The sequence below is a fragment of the Culicoides brevitarsis genome, chromosome 1, assembly GCF_036172545.1.
Source record: "Culicoides brevitarsis isolate CSIRO-B50_1 chromosome 1, AGI_CSIRO_Cbre_v1, whole genome shotgun sequence".
Classification (NCBI taxonomy): domain Eukaryota; kingdom Metazoa; phylum Arthropoda; class Insecta; order Diptera; family Ceratopogonidae; genus Culicoides; species Culicoides brevitarsis.
In genome coordinates, this window is record NC_087085.1 from 14,318,934 (window position 1) to 14,343,180 (window position 24,247).

The following is a 24,247-nucleotide window of genomic DNA, read 5'->3' on the forward strand; positions in this document are numbered from 1 at the left end:
TTTAATAAATTATTGCCGCGACGCATGAAAAATTATATATTTTTACTTGAGCGTTTGAATTCAAGAACAACTAGAATTAATGCAATAAATTGACATAGAATTGATACAAAAATGTAACAAAAGTAGATATTGATACAAGACTTTCGCGTGAAAAATTAATAAAAATATATTAAATTTAAAATTGTTTTTTTTTCGAAATATTTTCAAAAATTTAATTTTTTTTCAAAAATTTTTTAAAAATTAATGAAAAAAGTAAAAAAAATGGTAAATTTTGATGAAAATCTTTGACTTTTCTTGTATCTTATTAAATTTTTGACCTTTTATGGAAAAAAATTATTTAACTTTAAAATTTTTTGAAGATTTTGGGCTTAAAAAACTTCGGGTAAAAATACTTTTGACTGATAAAAATACTTTTCTTAAAGATTTTTCACAAAATTCTCAATTTCCTTCGCAACTGCCAAACAAAGTGCATCATTATTTGGTCCAGCAATCACTTGAACCCCATAAGGCAGTCCATTTTTGTCTTTTCCCACGGGAACCTGAGTACATGGCAAGTGAAAAGTGTTGGCAATTGTCAAATAAGTCGAGTCAATTGCTCGTAATAGAGTACTATAGTGAGTTACAGCTGACGTTGGATAACTTGGTAATATCAGGACACCATCAGATGACATTTGATTCTAACGAAAAATATTATTTAACAAAAATTTCTTATTAAAAAAATTAAAAACTTACAATAAATAACTTTTTAAGTCTTTCCATTTCTTCAATCCAGTGATTTTCTGACCCCGGTGTTATAAATCCCTTCACTTGACAAATCATCTGGAACCATATCAGGCCAAAAGTGTATTTGGAACAGCCAAAAACTGATTTCCAAAATTCTTTTAAGAAGGATGCGTGTTGATCTTCAGCTTTTTCAACGTTATTGTTGTTTGTGCTCTTTTTATTTAGGAAATGCGGGAATTGACAAATGCCGTTGACACCCATGTTTGTGACTTCTGGCAGGTAATAATACTCTTTTGTGTCGAATTCAGCAACTTTTGAACTTTTACTTTCGAAATGTTTCGCAATTTTTAATATTTTTTCCTTCACATGCGAGTCTGTGCGAGTAATGGACCAACGAGATTCGAGTCCTAACATGTAAAAAACACGAATTTCGTCTAAATTGACGTTCGTTTCTAATTGATTTCTGTTGTTTCCAGCCATAATTTTTACTAAAAGTGTTAAATCATCTGCAGTTTTAGCAAGAGGACCAATGACGGATATTTTTTCAAACAGCGGGAAGTAAAATCTGGGGTTAATTCCTTCAATGGAGATCAATCCGGGACTCGGTTTATGTCCGTAAATGCCACAAAAATGCTAAAAAATTAAAAAAAAATCATTTAACATTTTTTAAAAAAATTTTTTTAGGTTCAAAACTCACCCCCGGAAGTCTTATAGAACCCGCAAAATCCGTTCCAACGCCAAAAACGGCACTATTTGATCCAACCAACGCTCCATCGCCACCCGATGATCCTCCGCAAGTCTTTGAAAAGTCATGCGGATTTCGTGTTCGACCAATAACGAAGTTGTAAGTTTCCCATCCGATGGATTTCTCCGGCGTATTGCCTGTCATAATGCAAATTGCTCCTGCTTCTTTCAATAATCTCATCACTTCACTATCGGATTCCATTTTATCCGAGTCACCGCAGAGACTTCCAAAATGCCGCGACATCCCTTTGACATTAATGACTTGTTTAAAGCAGAACGGGACACCGAGTAACGGCATAATTTTACGAAGCTCTTCGCCATTTCCAGTTTCACATAACAAATCAACGGCTTTGGCTTCTTTGAGGGCTTCTTCAAATCTTTCCTCTGCAATTGCATTGATTTTGGGATTCACTGATTTTGCACGGTTGATGTAGTTTTGAACGACATCCAGACATTTTATCTAAAAAAAATGCAGAAAAAATTAAAATTAATTAATAAATATTTTAAGGCGAAAAAAAATTAATTTTATTTTTTCGATATCTAATGCCATAAAATAAATAAAATAAAATATTTTTTGAAATTAATCTTTAAAAACTTATAAATTTTTAGTAAAATATTGGATTTTGACTTTTTGGATTTATTTGATAAGAAATTTATATTTTTCTAAAAATATTTTTGGTTAAAATTATCAAAGTTTGATTTTTTTCTTCTTGAAAAATTTTAATTAAAGCCAAACAAAAATATTTTTTATTTTTTTTTGGCCTAACATTTAAGAAAAAGTACGTTCACAGGAAATAAACAGTCATGCTCGATGATCAGGAGCACAAAAAATTATTTAAAATGACTGAATTTCTTAAAAAATAATTATTTTTATCATATCAACCTATTTGAACTTCAAATTGGACGTCATTAAACGTAAGAAAATATATTTAATATTACCCGCTATTTAACTTTTACCTCTTGTGACTTAATTTTATTGGTCAACTCATCAATGCTCATTGTGAGAACATCATTTTCTGCCGGAGGAACTGCTCCCTTGGATCTGCAGAAAATTATAACAAGTACAGGATCCACGAGATATCGCAGTAACTTTGATACAAAACTAAAAAATGCAAATAAATTAAACATTTTATCGATGGAAAACTACTAAAGTTCTATTAAATTTGCAAACACGTTTTCCTATTTACGCGATTGATTTTATTATTCATCCGATCTTCAATACAGCTTAATCACGACTGAGCGTAATTTCTAATATTTTATACTTTGGACAGTTTTCTTGTAATACTTTTTGCTGTTTGGTGCTATTGTTGTCTATTAATTGTATTGAAATCTGTACGACGATCATTTGTTTGTTTGTTTGTAATATAAATATGATCTGAACACACACAAAGTCATTTGAGATTATTTTTTATATTTGTTTCTATAATATTTATAAATAGAACTAAAATTTGTTATTCATTCTATAATAATCATTAATATTTTTTTTTTGACAACATTCATTGAACGAATGAAGTTCACTGAAACATTGAAGTAAATGTATCTAGAATTTGTATTGAATTTCCTTGTTTTACTTAATTTAATCAACAGTGTTGTTACATGCACTTCACGATGCAAGGTGAGAAGTTGAACTGAATGCGTTTCGGGTTTCTCCCGTAAAAAGTGCTTCTGAGAATTTTTTTCTCGTTTCTTGATGAATAATTTTTTAAATATTTATTAAAACATATATCTAACATTTTTAGCAAAACAAATAAATCTTCATGCCTAATTTATTTTGTTTTGAATTTTTACAAAAATAAAAGTTTATTGCACTATTCAATGACGCGTCATGACGTCAATGATTAGGTATAGGTCAGTTTTGTTTGCAAAAATCTTGTTTTTGGCCATTTTAAAAAGATACAAAAAATTTATTGTTTATCGAAAGTTATCTAACGAGTTTTTAATATTAAAAAAAATTAAATAGGTATAATTTTAAATTTTTAAATATATTTTTTTTATTTAATTTTTAATCATTATTTAATTTTCTTGAATAAAAATTAAGAAAAAAAAATTTTAAAATTTTTTATATAATTTTTAATCATTTTTTAATTTTATTTTATTTTTAATTTAATCATTATTTTTATTTTTTTTTAAATTAAAATTGTAAAAAAAGTTTGACCTTGACATTGACTATTAAAAGTTTATGCCGGTATGTATCGTATTTTGTATCATTTCACATCAATGACCACAAAAAAAATAATAATTGAAAAAACATGAAGTCAAAAAAAAATATTTACGTCATACGAAATTTCAGGTTTCTGGCTTGTTATAATTATTTTTTGCGCCGTATCGCGTTCACAATTGTTGTTATGGGCAGATTCGTATATAATTCGCATACACAATATATATTATTTAATGTAAACCTGTTCATTCAAAACTGTGAATTAATGATCATGATTGATTATTATCTAGAACGTTTTTATTCAGTAGTTGAATTAATTACCATTTTGTAAGGAGAATTCATTTGCGATAGGTTAATGATTATTGATTGATGTAATAATAATTTAAATAAAATAATTTTTTTATTTACTTTTTTTTGTCTCGTGAAATACTTGACACTTTTTTCTAGGTGATTCTAATTTTATAAAAAAAACAAATAAATAAATAGGTATAATAAACCAAAGTAAACATTACGTTCATGAAGCCAATTTACACACATGCGACACTTTTTTACATATCATATACATGAGCAAACTTGATATAAACAACCTAGTCCAATACTTACTTCACATGCAAAGAAATTTTTTTTACATGTAAGTAAAGTCGCACTTACACCTTTCATAGTACGAAACGAGGTAAATGATAATTTTTTAGTTATTCTTGAGCCGCGGGAACTTTCGGTCGACTCGTTTTATTTTTTTTATCACGTGCGTGATTTGATTATGAAATTATAAGCTACAATCAAAATAAAAATAATAATAACGGCGATCGACCGTTCATGCGTGATAGTAACTATATAACCTATATAAAAATATATGTTAAGGTGATAAGACAAATATTACAACAGAAATTGTGATTTTATTTAAAAAAAAAAAAATAACATTTAAATCGTAAATTATTTTTAAATAAATAAAAAAAAATTAAATAAAAAATTATAAAAATTTATAATAAAATTAATAAATAATATATAATATTTAATAAAAAAAATTAATTAATAATAAAAAATATTAATATAATTTATTATTATTTTATTATTAATTATTATAATTTTTTAAACAAATAAAAAAATGTTAATCTTTACAAATCGCCAATTATTCGGTCGTTAACCACTTTATGTTATTTTTATTAGCGCAATAAAAATAAATAAATAAACATAAAAAAATCAGTTTATCTTTAAAAAAAATAAAAAAAAAAATTAACGAGTAATTGTCGATTTCTTCCTGTTTTACGTAAAAAAATAATAATTATATTTCTTTTTCTATATGATATATGTTTATAACTAGTTTTCAAATGATTTTATGTAACATCTTTCACATCATTACTTTTTGCGAGTATTTTATACGTTCAATAAAACGTTCATCTATTGCATAATTTGCATGATCATGAGAAAATAATAAAAATAAATAATGTCAATCACGCACTTACGCGTCGTCCTGCATAAAACATATTTTAACCTATATATTTTTAAATAAAACGTTCATCAAGATGAAACATGACACACACAAAAGATTTAAAAAAAAATAAAGAGATTGAATTTCAAGGTTCCTTATTTCGCCAAGGTCATCGTTTTACTATTTGGAATTATTTTTATTTTTAAATTTTAAAAACGTCAGTGCAAGTCGGAATTGAAAGAATTTAAATTAATTTCCTTTCAACTACTCGAAAGAATTAAAATCACATCAGGAGGTCAATAAACGATTTTACATAAGAAAACAAGTATTTTGCGCAAAAAAGTAAATGTCCTTGCAAAAAATGCTCACTATGTATGGAATGTATTTGTGTATCGTATTTTTATTTTGTTAAACTTGATCTTGAACATCATTAAGAATTTATTGACACTAAAAATCTCGTTAAAGATGAGAGATCTCAAATATTCGTCAATTGTTGTTTACTCATCGTCTGAGAATTAAAAAAAAAATAATATTACAAGTTCCTTAAAATTCTTGTTGATTCTCGTAATAAGTGTTTAACAACCTTTAAAGGTCAATTTTTTGTTCGTTAAATACTAAACAAATATAATTTATATTTACATAGACACATTTGTATACATATTTAATACTTTTTCATTCACTTTTTTAAGAATATTCGTAAAAAATAAATAAAAACAGCTCCGTCATATATGCGCGTAATATTTTTCGTAGACATGATAGTTTACTGACCGCTGCAAAATTTTTTACACATTCTCGTCTACCTACACTTGTATATGTTGTAAACTTGTTTGGTGATGGGAAACACCTCTAAATTATTAATAAATATTTAAATGGTTTTTATTTACTCTTCCGCAATTTTTTATAGTCAAAATATCTTCTTTTCCATTTTTGTGTTTGTATATGTTGATTAATTATTTATTTATATAAAATATTATCAGTGGCGGATTAATATTTAAAAAAAATAGGTTAATATTTTTTTTGCCCCATTTTTTTTAAATAAAAAAAAAATTGAATTAAAATTAATTAAAATAAATAAATAAAATTAAATAAATTTTAAATAAATAAATACATTTATCAATTAATTAAATTTAATTTAAACTAAAAAAATTAATTTTTTAAAATTTTATTTAATTTTTTTTTAAATTTATAAATTAAAAATTATAAAAAATTAATTATTAATTATTTAATTAATTAAATTTTAAAAATATTTTTAAATTAAAAAAAAATAAATGTACGAAAGGATTAAAAACCTTAATTCCCGTTGAAAATTTTCTAATCCGCCCTTGTATAATTAAACCTTTAAAAAGATTATAAATTTTTTTATTTAATGAAGTACAAAAGTGCGAAATTACTAAATTATACCATGAATTGACAACTACGCACGATTATTACCTAAATCTAGGTCTTTCGTTGAAATTCATGTACAAGAATAAATCTTATATGTGTCTGAGAATTAAGCGGTCTCTTGTTCATTCATTCATTATATATGTTTATTTTATTTACTTAAACAAGTTGGCGTGTGTTGTACATGATAACTGCCAGACACGTTCTGTTGTTATTATGTTATGATTTTGAAAAATTAAAAATACAAAAATCAGTTTGTTGGTAGACGGCTCGGGATTCAGATGCAAAAAAAAGAAATATTTTTGAATAATTTGCGATTTTTTTTGTTTTCCTGTATAGATAAACTAAAATACATGTGAAGATTTTTTTTCAAGATTATATGTGATAAACGTCTACAAAGCAAAAAATAAAATTAATAAAAAAAATAAATAAAAAAATTAACTTAATTTACATTACATTGTGATAGGTCAAGAATTAATGTATATCTTGATGTTTTTATAAATAAATTATTATTTATAAATAATAAAGAACTAGTTAAAAAATAAAATATTATTAACAAAAAAAGTGAAATTATATAAAAACACATAAAAAATGGAGTTATTGTTGCGGTTTGCTGGAATAATCGCTAGATTCCTCAATTTTTTCATCGTTGTTCCATTGTTGAGTTTTTTGTATCCAAAAGAAAAAGCCAACATTCCCAAAATAACGAACGACTTGTTGAAAGTCTCTGCTGTGGATTTAGCTGAAAAGATTAGAAACAAAGAGGTGAGTCATTAATAATCAAAAAACACGTTCTTTTTTGCCAAATTTGTGTAAAAAAAAATAACACGCGCAAAATATTTGTCGCATCAGGTTAAATCGGAAACGATTGTCAAGTTATATATCGAACGGTTGCGCGCAGTAAATAAAATTGTGAATGCCGTCGTTGACGAGCGATATAACGAAGCCCTCGAAGATGCCAAGAAAGCTGATCAAATGTGCGAAACAATGACGCCGTTGTATTTGCTGCAAAATTATCCCCTCTTAGGAGTTCCGTTTACCGTAAAAGAGAGTATCGCGGTCAAAGGTAAAATCCGGTTTTTTCGGAGATAATTTGTTTAATTAATTTGATAATTTTTTTTCGGTCAGGTTTAATGCATACAGCTGGATCGATGGCACGTTTGCACGAAAAAGCAGATAAAGACAGCGAATCGGTGCGATTGTTGCGTGCAGCGGGCGGTATTCCTTTGTGTGTCTCAAATACGCCGGAATGGTGCATGGCGTGGGAATCGTATAATCACATTACAGGTCGAACACTGAATCCGTATGACTTGTCACGTACTGCTGGCGGATCGAGTGGCGGAGAAGCTGCGTTGATTGGGGCGGGCGCTTCATTGTTTGGACCTGGATCGGATATTGGAGGATCAATTAGAATTCCAGCGGTAAGTTTTTTTTTGATAAAATTTTAATTTTGGCTTTAAAAATAAAAAAATTAAACTCAAAAATATAGTCTAATATTCAATTTTAGAATTGAATAAAACCAAAAGTATCGATTTTTAACAATTTTTGTCTTATTTTTCAAAATATTTTTTTTAAATTGTCATATTTTGAATGAAATTTTTATTTTTTCTATAAAATTGCAAAAATTGAATGCATTTTAATTATATTTTTTTTTGTTAAATTTAAAAAAAATTACCCTAAAATTGATTTTTCGAATTTTTTTTTAAATTATAATTTTTCTAAAAAACAAAAATTAATATTTTTTACTAAAATTTCTGCTTAAAATTTTTAAGTTTCCTAAAAATCGATCAAAAAATATTAAAAAATAAAAATTTTAGCTCTTCACTGGCATTTTTGGACATAAACCGACATCGAGTGTCATCAGTATCGACGGTCACTTCCCTTATTGCAAAGATCCTCATTTCCAAAATTACTTGGCTGTTGGTCCCATGTGTCGTTATGCCAAAGATTTGTATCCCTTGGTGCAAATAATGAGTGGTGAAAATGCCAAAAAACTCAGATTAGACGAGCCAATCTTAACAAAAGACATAAAAATCTTCTTCAAAGAGGACGTTGGCAACAATTTCAGTTGCATTCCCATCGACGCTGAAATCCGAAATTCGATGAAACGTGCCTTAGATCACTTCCAATCCAACGGTTTGTCAGTTCAGCGTGCTACAAGTCTCGATTTAACGGATGCCTTTGAGATGTGCGTCGCATTACTCATGGAAGTGCAAAATTTGCCCGACTTGCTGGGCTATCAGAAGGAAAACAAAGTGCGCGATAATGCACTGGTTGAAATGGCAAAATGTCTGATAGGACGATCGCAATATACGTTTGCGCCATTATCGCTGGCTTTCTTGAACGATAACCGTGTAATGATCCCGGAACAAAAATGCAAGAAATATCTGCCTGCAGCAAGGAAGTTGAGACAACAATTCATCGTAAGTTTTTACTGCGATTTTTTTTCTTTGTTTAAAGTTCGTTTTGTTTTATTTCCTTTTTTTTCGTTCTTCGTTTGTAGGACTTGCTTGGCGAAGACGGAGTATTTTTCTATCCAACTTATTGCAAACCAGCTGTGCGTCATTACGAGTCCTTGACAACTCTTTCGGCAGTGCCTTATACGAAACTTTTCAATGTGTTTGGTTTTCCTGCGTGTCACGTGCCAATGGGATTAAACAGTGAAGGATTGCCGATTGGCTTCCAGGTGAAATGAAATTTTTTTTATTAATAATTTTAAATTTTTAACAATTTTTTTATTGAAGGTCGTTGCCGCTCCGTATCAAGATCGACTTTGTTTGGCGATGGCAGTGGAATTAGAACATGCATTCGGTGGATGGGTTCCTCCAAGCTAATACGCATGTTGAAAATTTAACGAAAATATATAAACAGGAGGGAACGGGACTGCATTTTTTTATAAATTTAGAAAAAAAATCCAAATATTTTAATTTAGGAATGAAACAATTAGTTTTAATACAATTTTTTAAAATGAATTTTGATTTTTTTATTTATCGCATGTCAAAATTTGACCTTTTTGGTAATTGTAAGTAATCTCACGAAAAATTTAAGGTAAAATATTCCTGATCTTTATGTAAGTTATTATTTTTTTCAATAAGTCATTGAAATTCTTAAAGCGTAATGGATTGTAATGCAAAAATATTATGAAAGAATTGAAAATGATGAAAGTTTCCGCTTTTTGATAAATATTCACGTTAAAACTGTTGATATTTCACGTTTGTTTTGTATTTTTGCATTATTTAAAAAGATGTTAACAAAAAGTCGCGTCAATGAAGTTATATTTCAAACAAAGATCTTTTTTTAACTTAAATTTGAAAGTTAAAGTAATTTTCATTTATTGTTTATCTCACATTTTTCTTTTGAGTCTTTAGTTTATTATTTTTTTATGCAGTCACATTCATTAAATTAAATACCTAATAAAATTTTTTTAAAAAAAAATTAAATAATTTTTTTGGAAAAAAAAATTATTTTTTTTTTCGAAAAATTTACGGAAAAAAAAATGAAAAAAAAACTTATTTTTTTTAATGGCACAAAAAAAATTTAAAAATTCAAAAACCACGTGAATTAAAAATTTTTTTTTAAATTAAAGTTTGATATTTTTTCAATTTTTTACCTTTCTGTACCTAATTGGTACAAACAACAAAAATTAATTAAAAAAATTAAAAAATTTTAAAAAATTAAATTAATTTTTTTTTAATTAAATTTTAATTTAAATTTTAATTTAAATATTTGTTAAAATATATAACAGTCAAAAAATTTAAAAAAAATTTTTAAATCCCCTTTTCGTGAACAAATTTTTAAAAAAAATCCTAAAAAAGGTAAAAATAGAAATATTAAATTTATTCTTCTTATTTAACGTCAAAATTTTCCTTATGATCTGAAACGTATTTAATTTTAAATAAAATCAAAATTTATAACAATTAAATTTTTAATTGTAAGTAAAAATTATTCAAGATATAATAATTTAAAGAATTTTCAATGAACTTTTGCCAAACTTTGCAAAATAGATCAAAAATTTTTAATAACATTACCAACAAAATTGTTGCATATTCATCACTTTTGTTGTCTAGACAGATTTATGTCACAAATCCCGTACCTTTGCGCAAAAGTAAAATTTAATTAAAACAAGTTGACAAATAAACAAACCGAAAGTCCAAAAGTCCCCAAGGACCATATCGACCCAAAACGAACATGATATCCAACAACAAGAGGGAAAAAGCGAGATAAATGAAGACAATATTAATTCTTGGCATCTATGCAACTTTTGTTGTTGTTTGTTTATCTAAATGTATATAAATCCAGGATTTGGAAAGACAAACATACAGAGAGAACAAAACGCTTCCGTTTTCATCCTTTTCCGTCTTCTCACCAGAGGTTATGTTACTTGAAATCGACGATAAATTGTCTTGTCTTTGTTGGAATGCAATAAACTTTGTCATCATCATCATCATCGTTGTTATTATTATTTCTCGTGCAGCACAAAGTAGCACTGATTGAAGTAATTGTTTGAACATGTGTTGTCCTCAGGATGTTTTAACAACTAAATTTTACTTGCCAGACATGTTAGATCCGGCTTCTTAAATGCAGAGAAATTCAAATAATTGTGAATGAACTTTTTCGATGGAGACGCCTGGTTTTTTTCTTTGAAATATATCAAAGTTTTCCATCAGGGATTAATTATTATTTCCGTTATCTGATACACATTCAATCAATATTGTACCTGTAGCACAAAAGCATGTCATAATTTCTAATCATGTGTAATGTGAAAAGTAAGTGATTGGTTGATTAACTTGATAATGTAATAATTTTGAATAGATTAATTACCCAAAATGGATTTCTCCCTCATCCTCGTGCATTTGTGTGCCGTTCATGTTCGCAAAAGTGTGTAATTTAATGTAATCATCTTGTCTATTGTTGTTAAATTTGAATTGTGTGTTCGTGATTGAATTAGGTAAATCAATAGAATTTTGGATGTGTTTCAATTTTCGAAAACATGGTTTCGGGCGATATTTATGGTGTTGTGTCAATTGTCTTAATTCACCGCTTTAAATGGGTTTTCATCTAAAATAATAAATAAAATTAAATTTCTGTCTTGGCAGATCGCTCATTATGCTCTTTAGTTGTAATTTTTAATGATAAACAAAAAAAATCTGGAATGAATTGCTTGACAGTGATTCTGACTTCTAAAGAAATAAATGAGAAAACAACTGAGGCGTTCATTAAATTTATTATTTAATAAAATCTGTTCTCTTCTGGCACATTACTCAAAAGGAAGAAAAAAGTATAAATAAAAAGTTGAATGAAAAAACTTAAATTATATCTCGTCTAAGTGAATGTATCTGACTTTTGACATATCATCACAACAATAGAAGAATCACGATGCAGTTCTTTTGTATGATGTAAAAACTTATTTATAATGACGTAAGAGAATTGTGGAAAATTAATGTCGTGAAGCACTAAATAAAATAAAATTTAAATTAATTTTAAATTTTTTTTAATTTAAATTAATTGTTAAATTTTAATTTTAATTTTAATTTTAATTTTAATTTTAATTTTAATTTTAATTTTAATTTTAATTTTAATTTTAATTTTTTAATTTTAATTTTAATTTTAATTTTAATTTTAATTTTAATTTTAATTTTAATTTTAATTTTAATTTTAATTTTAATTTTAATTTTAATTTTAATTTTAATTTTAATTTTAATTTTAATTTTAATTTTAATTTTAATTTTAATTTTAATTTTAATTTTAATTTTAATTTTAATTTTAATTTTAATTTTAATTTTAATTTTAATTTTAATTTTAATTTTAATTTTAATTTTAATTTTAATTTTAATTTTAATTTTAATTTTAATTTTAATTTTAATTTTAATTTTAATTTTAATTTTAATTTTAATTTTAATTTTAATTTTAATTTTAATTTTAATTTTAATTTTAATTTTAATTTTAATTTTAATTTTAATTTTAATTTTAATTTTAATTTTAATTTTAATTTTAATTTTAATTTTAATTTTAATTTTAATTTTAATTTTAATTTTAATTTTAATTTTAATTTTAATTTTAATTTTAATTTTAATTTTAATTTTAATTTTAATTTTAATTTTAATTTTAATTTTAATTTTAATTTTAATTTTAATTTTAATTTTAATTTTAATTTTAATTTTTTTAATTTTAATTTTAAAATTTTAAAAAATAATTTTAATTTTAAAATTTTAGAAAAATGCGATGAATAGAAAATAGAATAGAAAATATATCTGAAAATATTCACTACAAAAACAAATTTTCACAATTACACGAGCACAAGCATTACTTAAACAATAAGTTCTTCATCTGGAAAAGTGCTCTTACAGACAAACAAAAAAATGTAAAGATTTTGTTATGGCATCAAATCCGCTCATTTTCAACAATCGCGAGTCATTGTGCGATATTTTTCATATTTATTTATAAGAAATGTGAGAGAGCGGCATGTCGAAAGAAGAATAAAATATTTTCCTCACTTTTATTCCGAACAATGCAATTTGAATGAAAACCAGAAAAAACATCACACATTGCAAACGTTTCCGCCTTTTCCATGTAAACGAAGCGGTTTTGTGTAATATCACATAATTTTCCGCACAAGTTTTTTCTTTTGCTGTCGTCGTTTTTTTATTATTTTTTTTTTACTTTTCTAAACTCGATGCAAATGTATCCCATTCAAAAGTCAATTCAACGTGTGTGTCAAGTGTATCTCCATTCAAGAAATGGATTTAAGGCACAAAAAGTGTATCAATAGTGTTTGTTGTGGAATATTAAAAGTGACGTCGTCTTTGTTGCAGCAAAAAACATTAACTCAGAGGTGCTTACTTGGGATAAATAAATTTTTAAACAACTTTAGACAAACTCTTGTTTTTTTTTTGTGTTGTTTCTCTCGAATTTATTTATAAAATGTCTTGCCAAGCATTATTTTGTCAAGTTTGGAGACAGGATAACGGAGAAAATGTGTCAGGGTGTTATAAGGATATTTTAGTCTCTACCCTTCGCTGCAGTTTATGTATTTTGATCGTCGTGTCGTGTTGGCAACCGACCATCTAAACCAACTTTTTGACAAATATTATAAGATAAAGTTAATCTTTTTTTTTTCGTCGTCGTGCAATTTGGACAACTTTCCATATGATTTGTTAAAGATATTTTTCCGTACGATCGGGCACACAAACTCGTAGTGCATCGGAGGAAATCCGTCGTAAATTTAAACAGGATACAGAAGTGGATAATAAAATGTTTAAATGGGGGATCAAGTATGCAAGCAATATAAATTCTGTATTTTTGAACTGGAATAAAAGTTTTCTCGTTAGCACAAATATTATTTATGTAACGAGAGTGAGTGCATCAAGTATTTATATGTGTGATGATGAAGTTTTTCCTTTTTCTTCATTGCATTTTAAATCCTCACGCACGAAGGTTGCAACCATTATAAATAAAAGATGAGATCATTAAAAAGTTTTGTGTTACCGATGAGTTTGAAGAAATTTTCCTGAAATAAAAAAATAAAACCTTCTTAGAAGTCTGTCTGATTTTTTTCAACATCTTGAGGTAAAAATAAAAAAAAATTAGAGAGATTTTAGATAAAATAGTGCATAGAATACATGTTTGACACTTTACTTTAATCTGAAATAAATTTAAATTAAAAGAAAATTAAAAAATTAAATTAAATTAAAATTTAATTTAATATAAAAAAATTTAAAAAATTAAATTTGTTTAAAAATTAATTAAAAATAAATAAAAAAATCTTTTAATCTGGGTATTTGCGCAAATATGATCAAAATTTTATTAAAATTAAAAAAATTTACAAAAAGTTTTCAAAAAAATAAAAAAAATTTTTAAAATTAAAAACTTTTTAAAAATTTTATAATTTTTTTGTTAATTTTGGCTCAAATATGTTTTAAAAGTTTAAATCTGAATATTTAAAATCTGAAATTCTAACGAAGTTTAATCAAAATTAAATTTTGATGAAAAATATTTCCAAAACTTTACTTAATTTAACTTAATTTCACTTTATTCTTAACTTAAACTCTGTTTCTGTTGAATTTATATGAAATTTAAGCTAAAAATTTCGAAAATAAATATTTTTTTAATTTTATAAATTTTTGAGTAATGCACTCACATTTTTTACTATGAAACTCGTATTTTTGACTAATTTTTGTTGAAAACATGCTAAAACCATCACAACGTGAGAAATGTTTGAATCGAAACAAAATATTAGCGCGATTTGAAAAATGCTTGCAAAAAAAACTTTCATCATTTTCCTGCTAGCGGGTATCCGTCGCTCTCATGGTTTTATCCATTTATGTAACATATGAAGAGCTTTGTCAATTTTTCGCTTTATTTCTCATCTATTCCAATTCCAACCGCCCACTCAAGCACACACAAACACACTCAACATGTAGATAATATTGTTATCATGTTGTCATGGCTCTTTTCATTTATTTAGTCCAAAACATGCTTCATGTTTGCCCGATATATGGCCTTTTAAGCTTCATGCTGCCACAAATATGACGACATTGCATTAGCCATTGCCCGTGCTTGTTTGCTGCGACAAGTAGGTATTTTACGTAAATATTACGTGAATCACATGCGAAATGCTGCCCCAGCACAAGTCAGCTTTCAACAATAGATTTTTCCAGTCATTTGCGTCTCTTTCAAACACAAAATATTGGTTAAGGTTATGGTCTGCCACACAGACAATGGATGTAATTTTATTTTAAACTAGTGTGTTATGAAATTATGCCAGTCTTCTGCCATCGGCGTTCTTTCGGCATTTTACAAAGGACGAGACAAGAGACACAACGACACCTGAATGTCGTCGCACGGCGGTAATGGTAGTGGTTGGTTAAGCAAATTGTGTTTTGCGTGTTAAAATAATTTTCGTGCCATATTGTCCCTCGTTTTGCACATGAGCATCATTAAATTTCGGTACGAGTAAATTACTTGGTAAATGTTCTGGTTTTCTTTGGCACACAAACGGTTTCGTTGTAATTAGTTCTTAACGAAAGTAATGTCGGGGAGGCGTATACCTGAAAGGAAAGAGCAATAAAAACGTCTCCCGCTTTCAGGGAAAAAAGCCATAAAAGTTATGATGTGTGAAAAAATATTGTTTTATTCTCGTTTTTCACTTTTACACTGCCCACTGAATCGAAAACGGGAGAATTTGATCAAAAAATAGGTAAAATTTTCTAAAATATTTTGGATTTTTTTCTTTTCAATTATTTTAGAAAATTCTAAGATGGATATCAAGTTTCTAAAAATCAAGAAATTTTTCAAAAAATATTTAGAACTGTGAGTCGAATTTTATTTGATTAATATTTTTAATTTAATTTTAATTTTTTATTTAATCAAAAAAATTATTTAAATTTTTTTTTATTTTTATAGCCGAGAAAAAAAAAATTTAATTTTTTTTTTTCAAAATTTAAATTTTAATTTTTTTTCGGTAAATAAATTTCCAAAAAAAAGCATTTTGAATTTGATAGATTTTATTTAATTTTTAATTCATTAGATAATTAAATAAAAAAAAAATCAACAATTTTTTTTTTGAAAACATCCTTTAAAATATCAACAAAACTCTTTGAATTTTATTTAAATTTATTAAGTTTAATTTAAAATTTTATTTTATTTATTTAATTTTTTTTAAATTTAATTTTAAATAAAACAATTTTTATTTTTCTTTTGACAATGTTTATTGTTTTGCATCTTCAAGAATTTTTTTTTAATAATTTCAGGCACAAAAAAAAATTAAGATCAATTAGAAAAAAATTAAAGAATTTTTTTTCTTGTCAAATCTTCATATTTAAAATTTTTTTCGAACTTTTGTGTTTTATTTAGAAGGCATTAAATCATTTAGTTTTAAATTTAATGTTTTTTTAAGTCAAATAAAAACTTCTTTATGAATAAAATAAAATTTCTGACGAATAAAATTATCCTTTTAGAAATTCATGGAGTCACAAGACGATGACGAGCCTTTTGTGTGAACGTTGAACAAAGAAGGATGCACAATAAAATAATAGCAAGGCATTAACAGCAGAATATGTTCAAGACTGTCATGATAATTACTTTTAGTACGGGTAATAAACTCAATATTATTATTATTATTTGACATATAAAGCAATTAGTTAAATCAACTCCATCTCTCTCTCTTTCTGCTTTTATTGCCATTTTCTTTCTCAGTGACCTTGACTTTTCCGGAACGCAGTTGGCAACTTTTTTCTCATTTATCAAAGAGATAAAAACGAGGTTAATAATAACACAACACAACAACGAAGGAAAAGAAGACGAAGCGGGATAGTTCGTAATCCGCATCTTTTATGCCACACTCTGCCGTCTTTCAAAGATATAATTTATTTTATTGCATGGCAAACTTTAAACTATCTTTGCAGAAATATAATTCTGTGTGTGTGTAATGAAGAAGCCGCGTGCCGTTCGAGTGTTGGGAGAATTATACAGCATTAATAATATTGTCTCTATTTAAAAGCAGCCTGCTGTTGAAGAAGTCGAAAAAAAAAGAGATACAGAATGAGGTGAAACATTTTTTTTCGCTGCAAATAGACACACAACATAGTTCACAAGACGAACTAACCAGAAAAGTTTCGCAAACACGATGATAAGAAATTATATATATTTAGAGAATGCAATCAAGCAAATACTGTAAAAGAGAGCAACCAAGGAGGAAGAAAACTTTTCTTTATTCTTTCCGCTTTTTTGCTCGCTTGCGTTTCTGTTTCTTTAAAAAAAGTGTGTAGTTTCTGTTTTAGTTTAGTCTTGTACGAGGACTAAACTAAAATAAAAAAAACTAAAAAATGAACGGAAAAAATTAATGGTGTGCTTAAGCAGAGTAAATGATTATTATAGTTTTTTTCTTGTTTCCGGTTGAATTATCAACAAGAAGACTATTAGAGCATTTTAAGAGCGGATCTGTGTCTTTTTTACATTTTCACAACTGCAACAGAGCACAGGATGGAAAATTTAAAACAAAATAATTTGATCTTATAAGGAAGTTTTGCGTTAATGGAAGTCGTAGATTTAATTAAAAGAGTTGAAAAGGCATTTGTGGAGAGATTACGGTTTATAAATATGTCTGGCTAGGATTTATCTCTTAATCCATGCGAGAGTTGAACAATATTTTTTAATCAAGATGGTGTCGGTTTGATAAGAAAAATGGAATGAGATGACTATGATGAAAATTTTCTCATGATATTTTATGTTTTTAAAAATTTTTAAGAAATTTTTGGCTTTTTTTTACATTGACACATTAGCCAAAAATGTTTAATTTTTTCTTTTTAATAAATTTTAATTTTTAGGTAGCATATCGAGTATCTAGATTTCGATTTTTAAAGCATTTTTATTAATTTTTAACAAAATATAACTTTTTTTTATGAAACTGATTAATAATTTTTATTTTTTTTAAAGTTTTTAGTAAAAAATATTCAATTTTGTTGAATAAAAATAATTTTCCATATTAAATTTTCAAAGTGATGAATGAAAACATCAAAATTTTTATATGAAAATTATAATATTTTAAACTGCTTGACATCATTTTAAAAATGACATTTTTTGTCATAAAACCAATTTTTTTTTGAAAATTGTATCATTTTGGTTTAGAAACTTAGTAAAAAATTCAGATTTACAAATCTTTTATAATTTACAATACAGCTTATTTTTTCATTTTTATTAAAATTTTGAAAAAAAATTGAGTTTGTATGATTTAAAAAAAAAAAATTAAATTAAAATTACAAAAAAAAAAAATAAATAAATAAATAATATTAAATTTTTTTGAAGAAAGGTATCTTTAAAAAATATTTGCAAATTTTTTTATTAAAAATTAATTTTTTAATTTTATTTATTTATTTAAAAATATTTTATTTAATTTTAAATTTGAAATATTTTTTCTGATTTTATTAAAATAGACATTTTACAATAATTTTGTCAATTTTTACTATTTTACAATTTTCGAATTTTTTTTGTAACAAATAAATACAAATTTTTAATTCACTAAAATGGAGACGTCTGGTTCTCTAAATCAATTATAACCTAAATTTTCCAACACAAAGTCCAAAAGAGCAAAATTGAATATCAGTTTCTATTCATAAATTAATTATTATTATTATTAATTCCATCAAGCTCAACTATTCAACGAGATGTCCAATTAATTCTTTATTCAAATTACGTATGAACTCACCCGGTAATCTCCTATTTATTACTACAACTTTAAGCTGTAATGCATATTCTGCCGACGAAAACAATAATCGCCTTATCAAAACAACATAACATGATACCACGCACATTTCATTCGAATGATTAGAGTATTAACTGGCAATTCAACACCTCATTTCACTCCCGTAACGAGCTAAATTCACAGAGATAACTTGAGTGATAATTTGAATCTTCCCCCGAAAATTGAAAAGGAAACCTAAAACATACAGAGATAAATTGATTTGATTTTAAATCGATTGAAATTTTAATAGATACTGACGAATGTTGCGTAAATTCCTTCCTGCTGATATTTGTACAACTTCATTTATTTATCTTTACATGTGATATGTGTCGTCATTAGGGAAACTCAATGAATGAATCACAAACTATTCTAATTACTTGAAACGACCTGATTGACGAACGTACGGAGAATTTTCCTTTATTCACCTTGACTTCTAATATTTGCATTGCACATGTTCCCGTGCAGTTTTTTCAAATTATTTTTATTTTATAAAGAATTGAGTGCATTGAAAAATCAACACACACATGTTGAAAACGAGAGTACTTGTGTGAAATATTCACTAACGACCAGCTTTTAACATTTTGTGAAGCAACGCCGGTGATGATGATGACGATTTTCGGTGCAGATAGGAAAATGTTTGCCAAAAATGTGAACTGCTGAAAATTTGTGTTGAATGTGGAGCAAGTTACATTGTTTTCACGTGAAAAATGATTCAAAATTCGTTAAATTGTCTTCCAATCTCTCACCTTTTTTTCCATTATTTATTTTCCGTCTCATTGTCATCTCTTTTGTTCCATATGAAGACAATGAAAATGTACGAAAAAAAAATTTTGTACACAATTATTCTTTGATTTTTCTTCCTTCTTTTTTTTAAGATTTTTTTTTTTCGTTTTATTTCATACAAAAAAAGAAAAAAAAAATTATGTGAGAGCAAATAATAAATCATATTTTTTTGTCATCGTTGCTGCGAAGAGAAGTACAGCGAGTTTTATCATTTGATATGTATCACAACTATAATGGGAAATAATGTTTCATTAGTTATCTTTTTTTCGGCAATTTTTTATGCGAAGAGGGGAGATTCTCGGACATTATTCGGATATATGTGTCTACGATTAAAGTGATGATATATTTCAGGCAATCTATGGTGAATAATAATTTTGCCTTTGTTGTGTCCTTTGGATTAGTAAATTTATAAAAAGAACTTTTGAAAGGTAATTTTCAGTTTTTTTGCAGAAAATATTTGAAAATAAAACAGAAATCTTATTATGTCGACCTCATATAATTTATTTTTTTATTCTCATTTCTTTGTTTTTTTTTATTTTCACCGCAAGATGATTCATTGGAGGATAAACATGGGAAATGAGAAAATGACAACCGGATATATCTTATTTTTCTAAAAAAAAAAAAGAATAATATGTACAATAATACAAAATAATAAAAATGAGGTAAGAATTGTTGAAAATATTGTGTGCAATTTATTTTTATAAAAAATGACAGATTTTCATCTGATTTTTATTTGTTAGTTTTTTATTCGTTATTTTTTTTTCATTTAATTTTTTTTATAAATAAAATAAAATAAAATTTAAATTAATTTTTATTTTTTTTTTAATTTAATTTTTTTTATTAAATTGATCTCATACATTAAAAAAATTAATTAAATTAAGATAGACGTTCAAATATTTCTTTCAAGATTTTACAGATTTCTTTTAAAATTAAAAAAATATTGGAAATTTGTCATAGTTAATTATTTAAAGTCAAATATTAATATTTTAAATTAATGAATTAATAAATAAATTAACAAAATAATTAATTAAATTAAATTAATAAAATTAAATATACCTACGTAAAATAAGAAAATTATTCCAAGAAAAGTTTAATTAATTAAACATTTTTAAATATGTATTAAATTTAACGAAAATCATTGTAATAATTTTTTTTAAATTTAATTTTTTGTAAGAATTAAATTTATTAAAATTCTTTTGAAAATTATCAAAAAACTCACATTTTAAAGAAAAATTGAAAAAATATTTAATTGACTTTCTGTGGTTTGTGAGCCACAATACCGTTATGACTTCCGGTTACGTGTGTTGCAACCGCCGGAAACTGTCACAGTTCAATTTTCATCCGCATTTCCGCTTTGATGGCGCCAAACAGGAAATGAATTACCAAAATGGCAATTTCAAAATTATCACTTTCATTCGTCTCATTTTACTGATATGTTTTGTTCCATTTTCCCCGCATTCACACGAAAACGGAACACAACGACGGGAAATCGGAACGTGAAAACGGGTCGTCTTCAATTCAAAACAATCATCCTTCGACGACGGACGGGCGATGTTCTCCGGCAGCTCAGCTCTTTCTTTTAAATCGTCTGTCGCCGCAGACAAACAAAATTAATTATTTAACAGTCGCCGCGAGTGAATCCGGTCGCGAAACGCATCGATTGACGTGCATTTCGGGTGAATTTTTGGCCAAAATCATCCCGGATAAGAAATAAACAAAAAAATTCGTGAGCCAAGTGTTTCGCTCTGCCCGTGTTTCGGAACCTTTGCTGGCTTTTTGGGGCAGACAAACCGTGAAAAAGTGCAAAGAAAAAGGTGAAAATCGAGCAAAAAAGTGAAATGAAATAAAAATCGGACCTGAAAAGTTTTTTTTTCGCCTGCTGCTCGTCGTTCACGTCAAAATAATGTTGCTCAGGTGGAAATTTACATAAAATCAATGCCTGTGTAGACAGCGGGCAACAATAATAAAAAAAAATATTTAAAAAAAAAAAAATGTTTTAAGAAAAAAGAAGAAAAAAAAAAGAAATCTAATAATCAATAAAAAAAAATGTGTGGTTAAATTTTTCTTTCGCGACGACACGAAAAAAAATAAAGGCCAGAAAAATGCAGGCTAAGAAACGATATATTTTAGTGATTTTATCGTGTGCATTTCTAGCGCTATGCTATTTGGGCGGCTATCGTCTCAAAATCCTCCAAAGCATGGTAATGACTAAGCTATCGTCTGTCATGTCTTCTTCGTCACCCAACCAACAGCAACAACAAGAATATCATCACAGCAACTTCTATCTAAATAAATATCATAATCATAATCCGAATAGTGTTAGTGGTAGCTCCTCCAGTGTTATAATGTTTAGAAGCCATGTTAATAGTAATAAAAATAGCATAAATAATATTGATAATGTTTACGATAATAATGATCCCGCAAATTCATTTTTGCATGTGCAAGATAGTGTTTTTACCGAGGATCTGTACAACACACCAAGGCACGAATCAAAATTATGGATAAGTTCAAATAGTCAGGATAGAACGTTGTTCGATAATCAAAATAATCAAAATAATAATAATAATCACATGAATAGAAATAATAATAACAACATCTATAACAACAATAACAAGTATCGAAATTGTCGCATGGAAACTTGTTTCGACTTTACCAAGTGCTATGAAAATTTTTTAGTGTACGTTTATCCGCCAGAACCGCTAAATTCGCTCGGCGCCGCACCACCGATTAGTCAAAACTACCAGAAAATCCTGTCGGCGATACAGGAGTCGCGTTACTACACCACAGACCCCGAGAAGGCGTGTCTCTTTGTGCTCGGCATCGATACACTCGATCGCGATCAGCTCAGCGAGGACTACGTACGAAATGTGCCGTCGCGTCTTCAGCGCCTGCCTTACTGGAATAACGGGCGAAATCATCTCATTTTTAACTTGTATTCCGGCACGTGGCCCGACTACGACGAACACAGCTTGGGCTTCGATCCGGGCCAGGCAATTCTCGCGAAAGCCAGCATGAGTGTGCAATCGATGCGGCACAACTTCGACGTCAGTATTCCGCTGTTCCACAAGCATTTTCCATTGCGCGGCGGCAATACGGGTTTTGTGGTGAGCAACAATTTTCCGGCAAACAAAAAATACCTGTTGGCGTTCAAGGGTAAACGGTAAGTCAATTTATTTATTTTATATCATTTTGCTGGTATTAATTTAATGGGTTATCGATTGCCCATCGTTCATCCGCATGAGTGAGGAGTGTGGGCCGCGAATCCATTATAATTAATTTTTCAACGCAAAACGCGTATTATTTACACGTCGCAGATAACAACTCACATTTCGTCGTTAATTATGTCAAGATAACGAGTATTGATAAGACATTCCACGCGAAAGAGAAAGCGAGAACCTTAAACGATTTTCGCATTAAAATCAGATTTTTTATGATTTTTTTTCGTTCCGTGTGTGTAAAAAAAGACAATATTGCTTCCAATGTACCTCATAAATTTAAATCTTGAGTCAAGTGCAATAAAAATCTATTAAACCTCGCACATTTGCCTCTTCCTCCGCAACATCGAGTCGTCTATCATAATAATAATAACATAACATTGTCGAAAAAAAAGAGATACACATTTAATAATAATGGTCTTATAAATCTATAACGCGTTAATTTTATGACGTGATTTATTTTTTTTTTATTTTTACATGCACACATTTTTGTTTTTTTTTTACGCGAGAAAATCCTGCATGTGCGCGTCGTCTCATCATCATCCGATAAATCGTAAAAATAATAAAAAAAATAAACAAACATGAAATTTTTTTTTCGCTCGTCGACGAAACACAAAAAAAAAACGGCACACAAGTTTAACCCATTTATCATAAATAAATTTCACTAATCGACGTTAATCCAATCATTATTATTAATATTTTTTGTTGTTTCAACGAAATGCGTGCAAACGTACTTATTGACATCGATCGTGAGCGGAGAATTCGCGATTTTAAACTCATATTTCATTCACTAATTGCGAAAATATTGAATATTATTACACATTGGTGTGGTCGTTGTTCGTTCGTTAGTTCTTTCGTTGGTTTTATGTGTGGGGAGGATGAGCGAGAGATAATCAAGTTATTATATACTTGACCTTAAAAAAAAGTTAATTGATGGAACGATTGTAAATATTTTAAAATATAATGAAAAAATGTAAATAAAATTGAAATATTTGTTTGTCTGTTTGCTTTTGTCATAAATATTATTATTAGTTCATGCTGATAACGCGGTAAAGTCTGGTTAACATTTGTAGTGTGAAGAGAGAGATTTTACGAGACACAGATGTGAATGGAATTGATTTGGTATCAATTGATATTAAACAGAGAATTGTTTGTCTTTGTTGTGGTTTTATTTGAAAGAAAGAAAATTAATTTAATATTTATTTGTTTTATATATTTTTAAATAAATAAATAGTTTTGTATAAAAAAATTAATTAATTTAAAATAAATAATATTTATTGTTTATTTTTTATTTATTTGTGAATGAAATTAAAAATTAAATAAAAATTTGAATGAAATAATTTTTAAATTTAAATAAAAATAAAGAATTTAATTTAAAATATTTGTGAATTAAAAAATTATTTGAAATAATTTATTAAATTTAAAGTTTTAAAAATAATAGAATTAAATAAAGAATTTAATTTAAAATATTTGTGAATTAAAAAATTATTTGAGTAAATATTTATTTTATTAAAAAAAATAATAAAATAAAGTTTTAAAATTGAATGAAATAGTTTTAAATTAAATAAAAAATT

General features: G+C 26.8%; 3 protein-coding genes across 3 annotated transcripts in view; 2 read left to right on the forward strand and 1 right to left on the reverse strand.

Annotated features, from left to right (window-relative positions):
• Positions 1-317: 317 nt before the first annotated feature.
• Positions 318-2,646, reverse strand: LOC134831032 (fatty-acid amide hydrolase 2-like). Its single transcript, XM_063844670.1, has 4 exons — positions 2,425-2,646; positions 1,421-1,927; positions 733-1,356; positions 318-677 (listed from the first exon to the last, which is right to left on the reverse strand). Exons 1-4 carry the CDS (start codon positions 2,593-2,595, stop codon positions 417-419), a joined length of 1,563 nt encoding a protein of 520 aa, XP_063700740.1. The 5' UTR covers positions 2,596-2,646; the 3' UTR covers positions 318-416.
• Positions 2,647-7,028: 4,382 nt separating this feature from the next.
• LOC134827026 (fatty-acid amide hydrolase 2-B-like) lies at positions 7,029-9,370 on the forward strand. The gene is made up of 6 exons (XM_063839552.1): positions 7,029-7,202; positions 7,290-7,503; positions 7,566-7,858; positions 8,255-8,860; positions 8,941-9,123; positions 9,182-9,370. The coding sequence occupies exons 1-6, from the start codon at positions 7,029-7,031 to the stop codon at positions 9,269-9,271; spliced, it is 1,560 nt and encodes a 519-aa protein (XP_063695622.1). The 3' UTR covers positions 9,272-9,370.
• An 11,630-nt stretch (positions 9,371-21,000) lies between these two features.
• Positions 21,001-24,247, forward strand: part of LOC134831022 (exostosin-1) — a 102,355-nt gene continuing 99,108 nt past the window's right edge. The window contains exon 1 of the mRNA XM_063844659.1: positions 21,001-22,618. Within this exon, the coding sequence (XP_063700729.1) occupies positions 21,561-22,618 (1,058 nt within the window). The 5' untranslated portion in view covers positions 21,001-21,560. The remainder of the gene's footprint in view (positions 22,619-24,247) is intronic.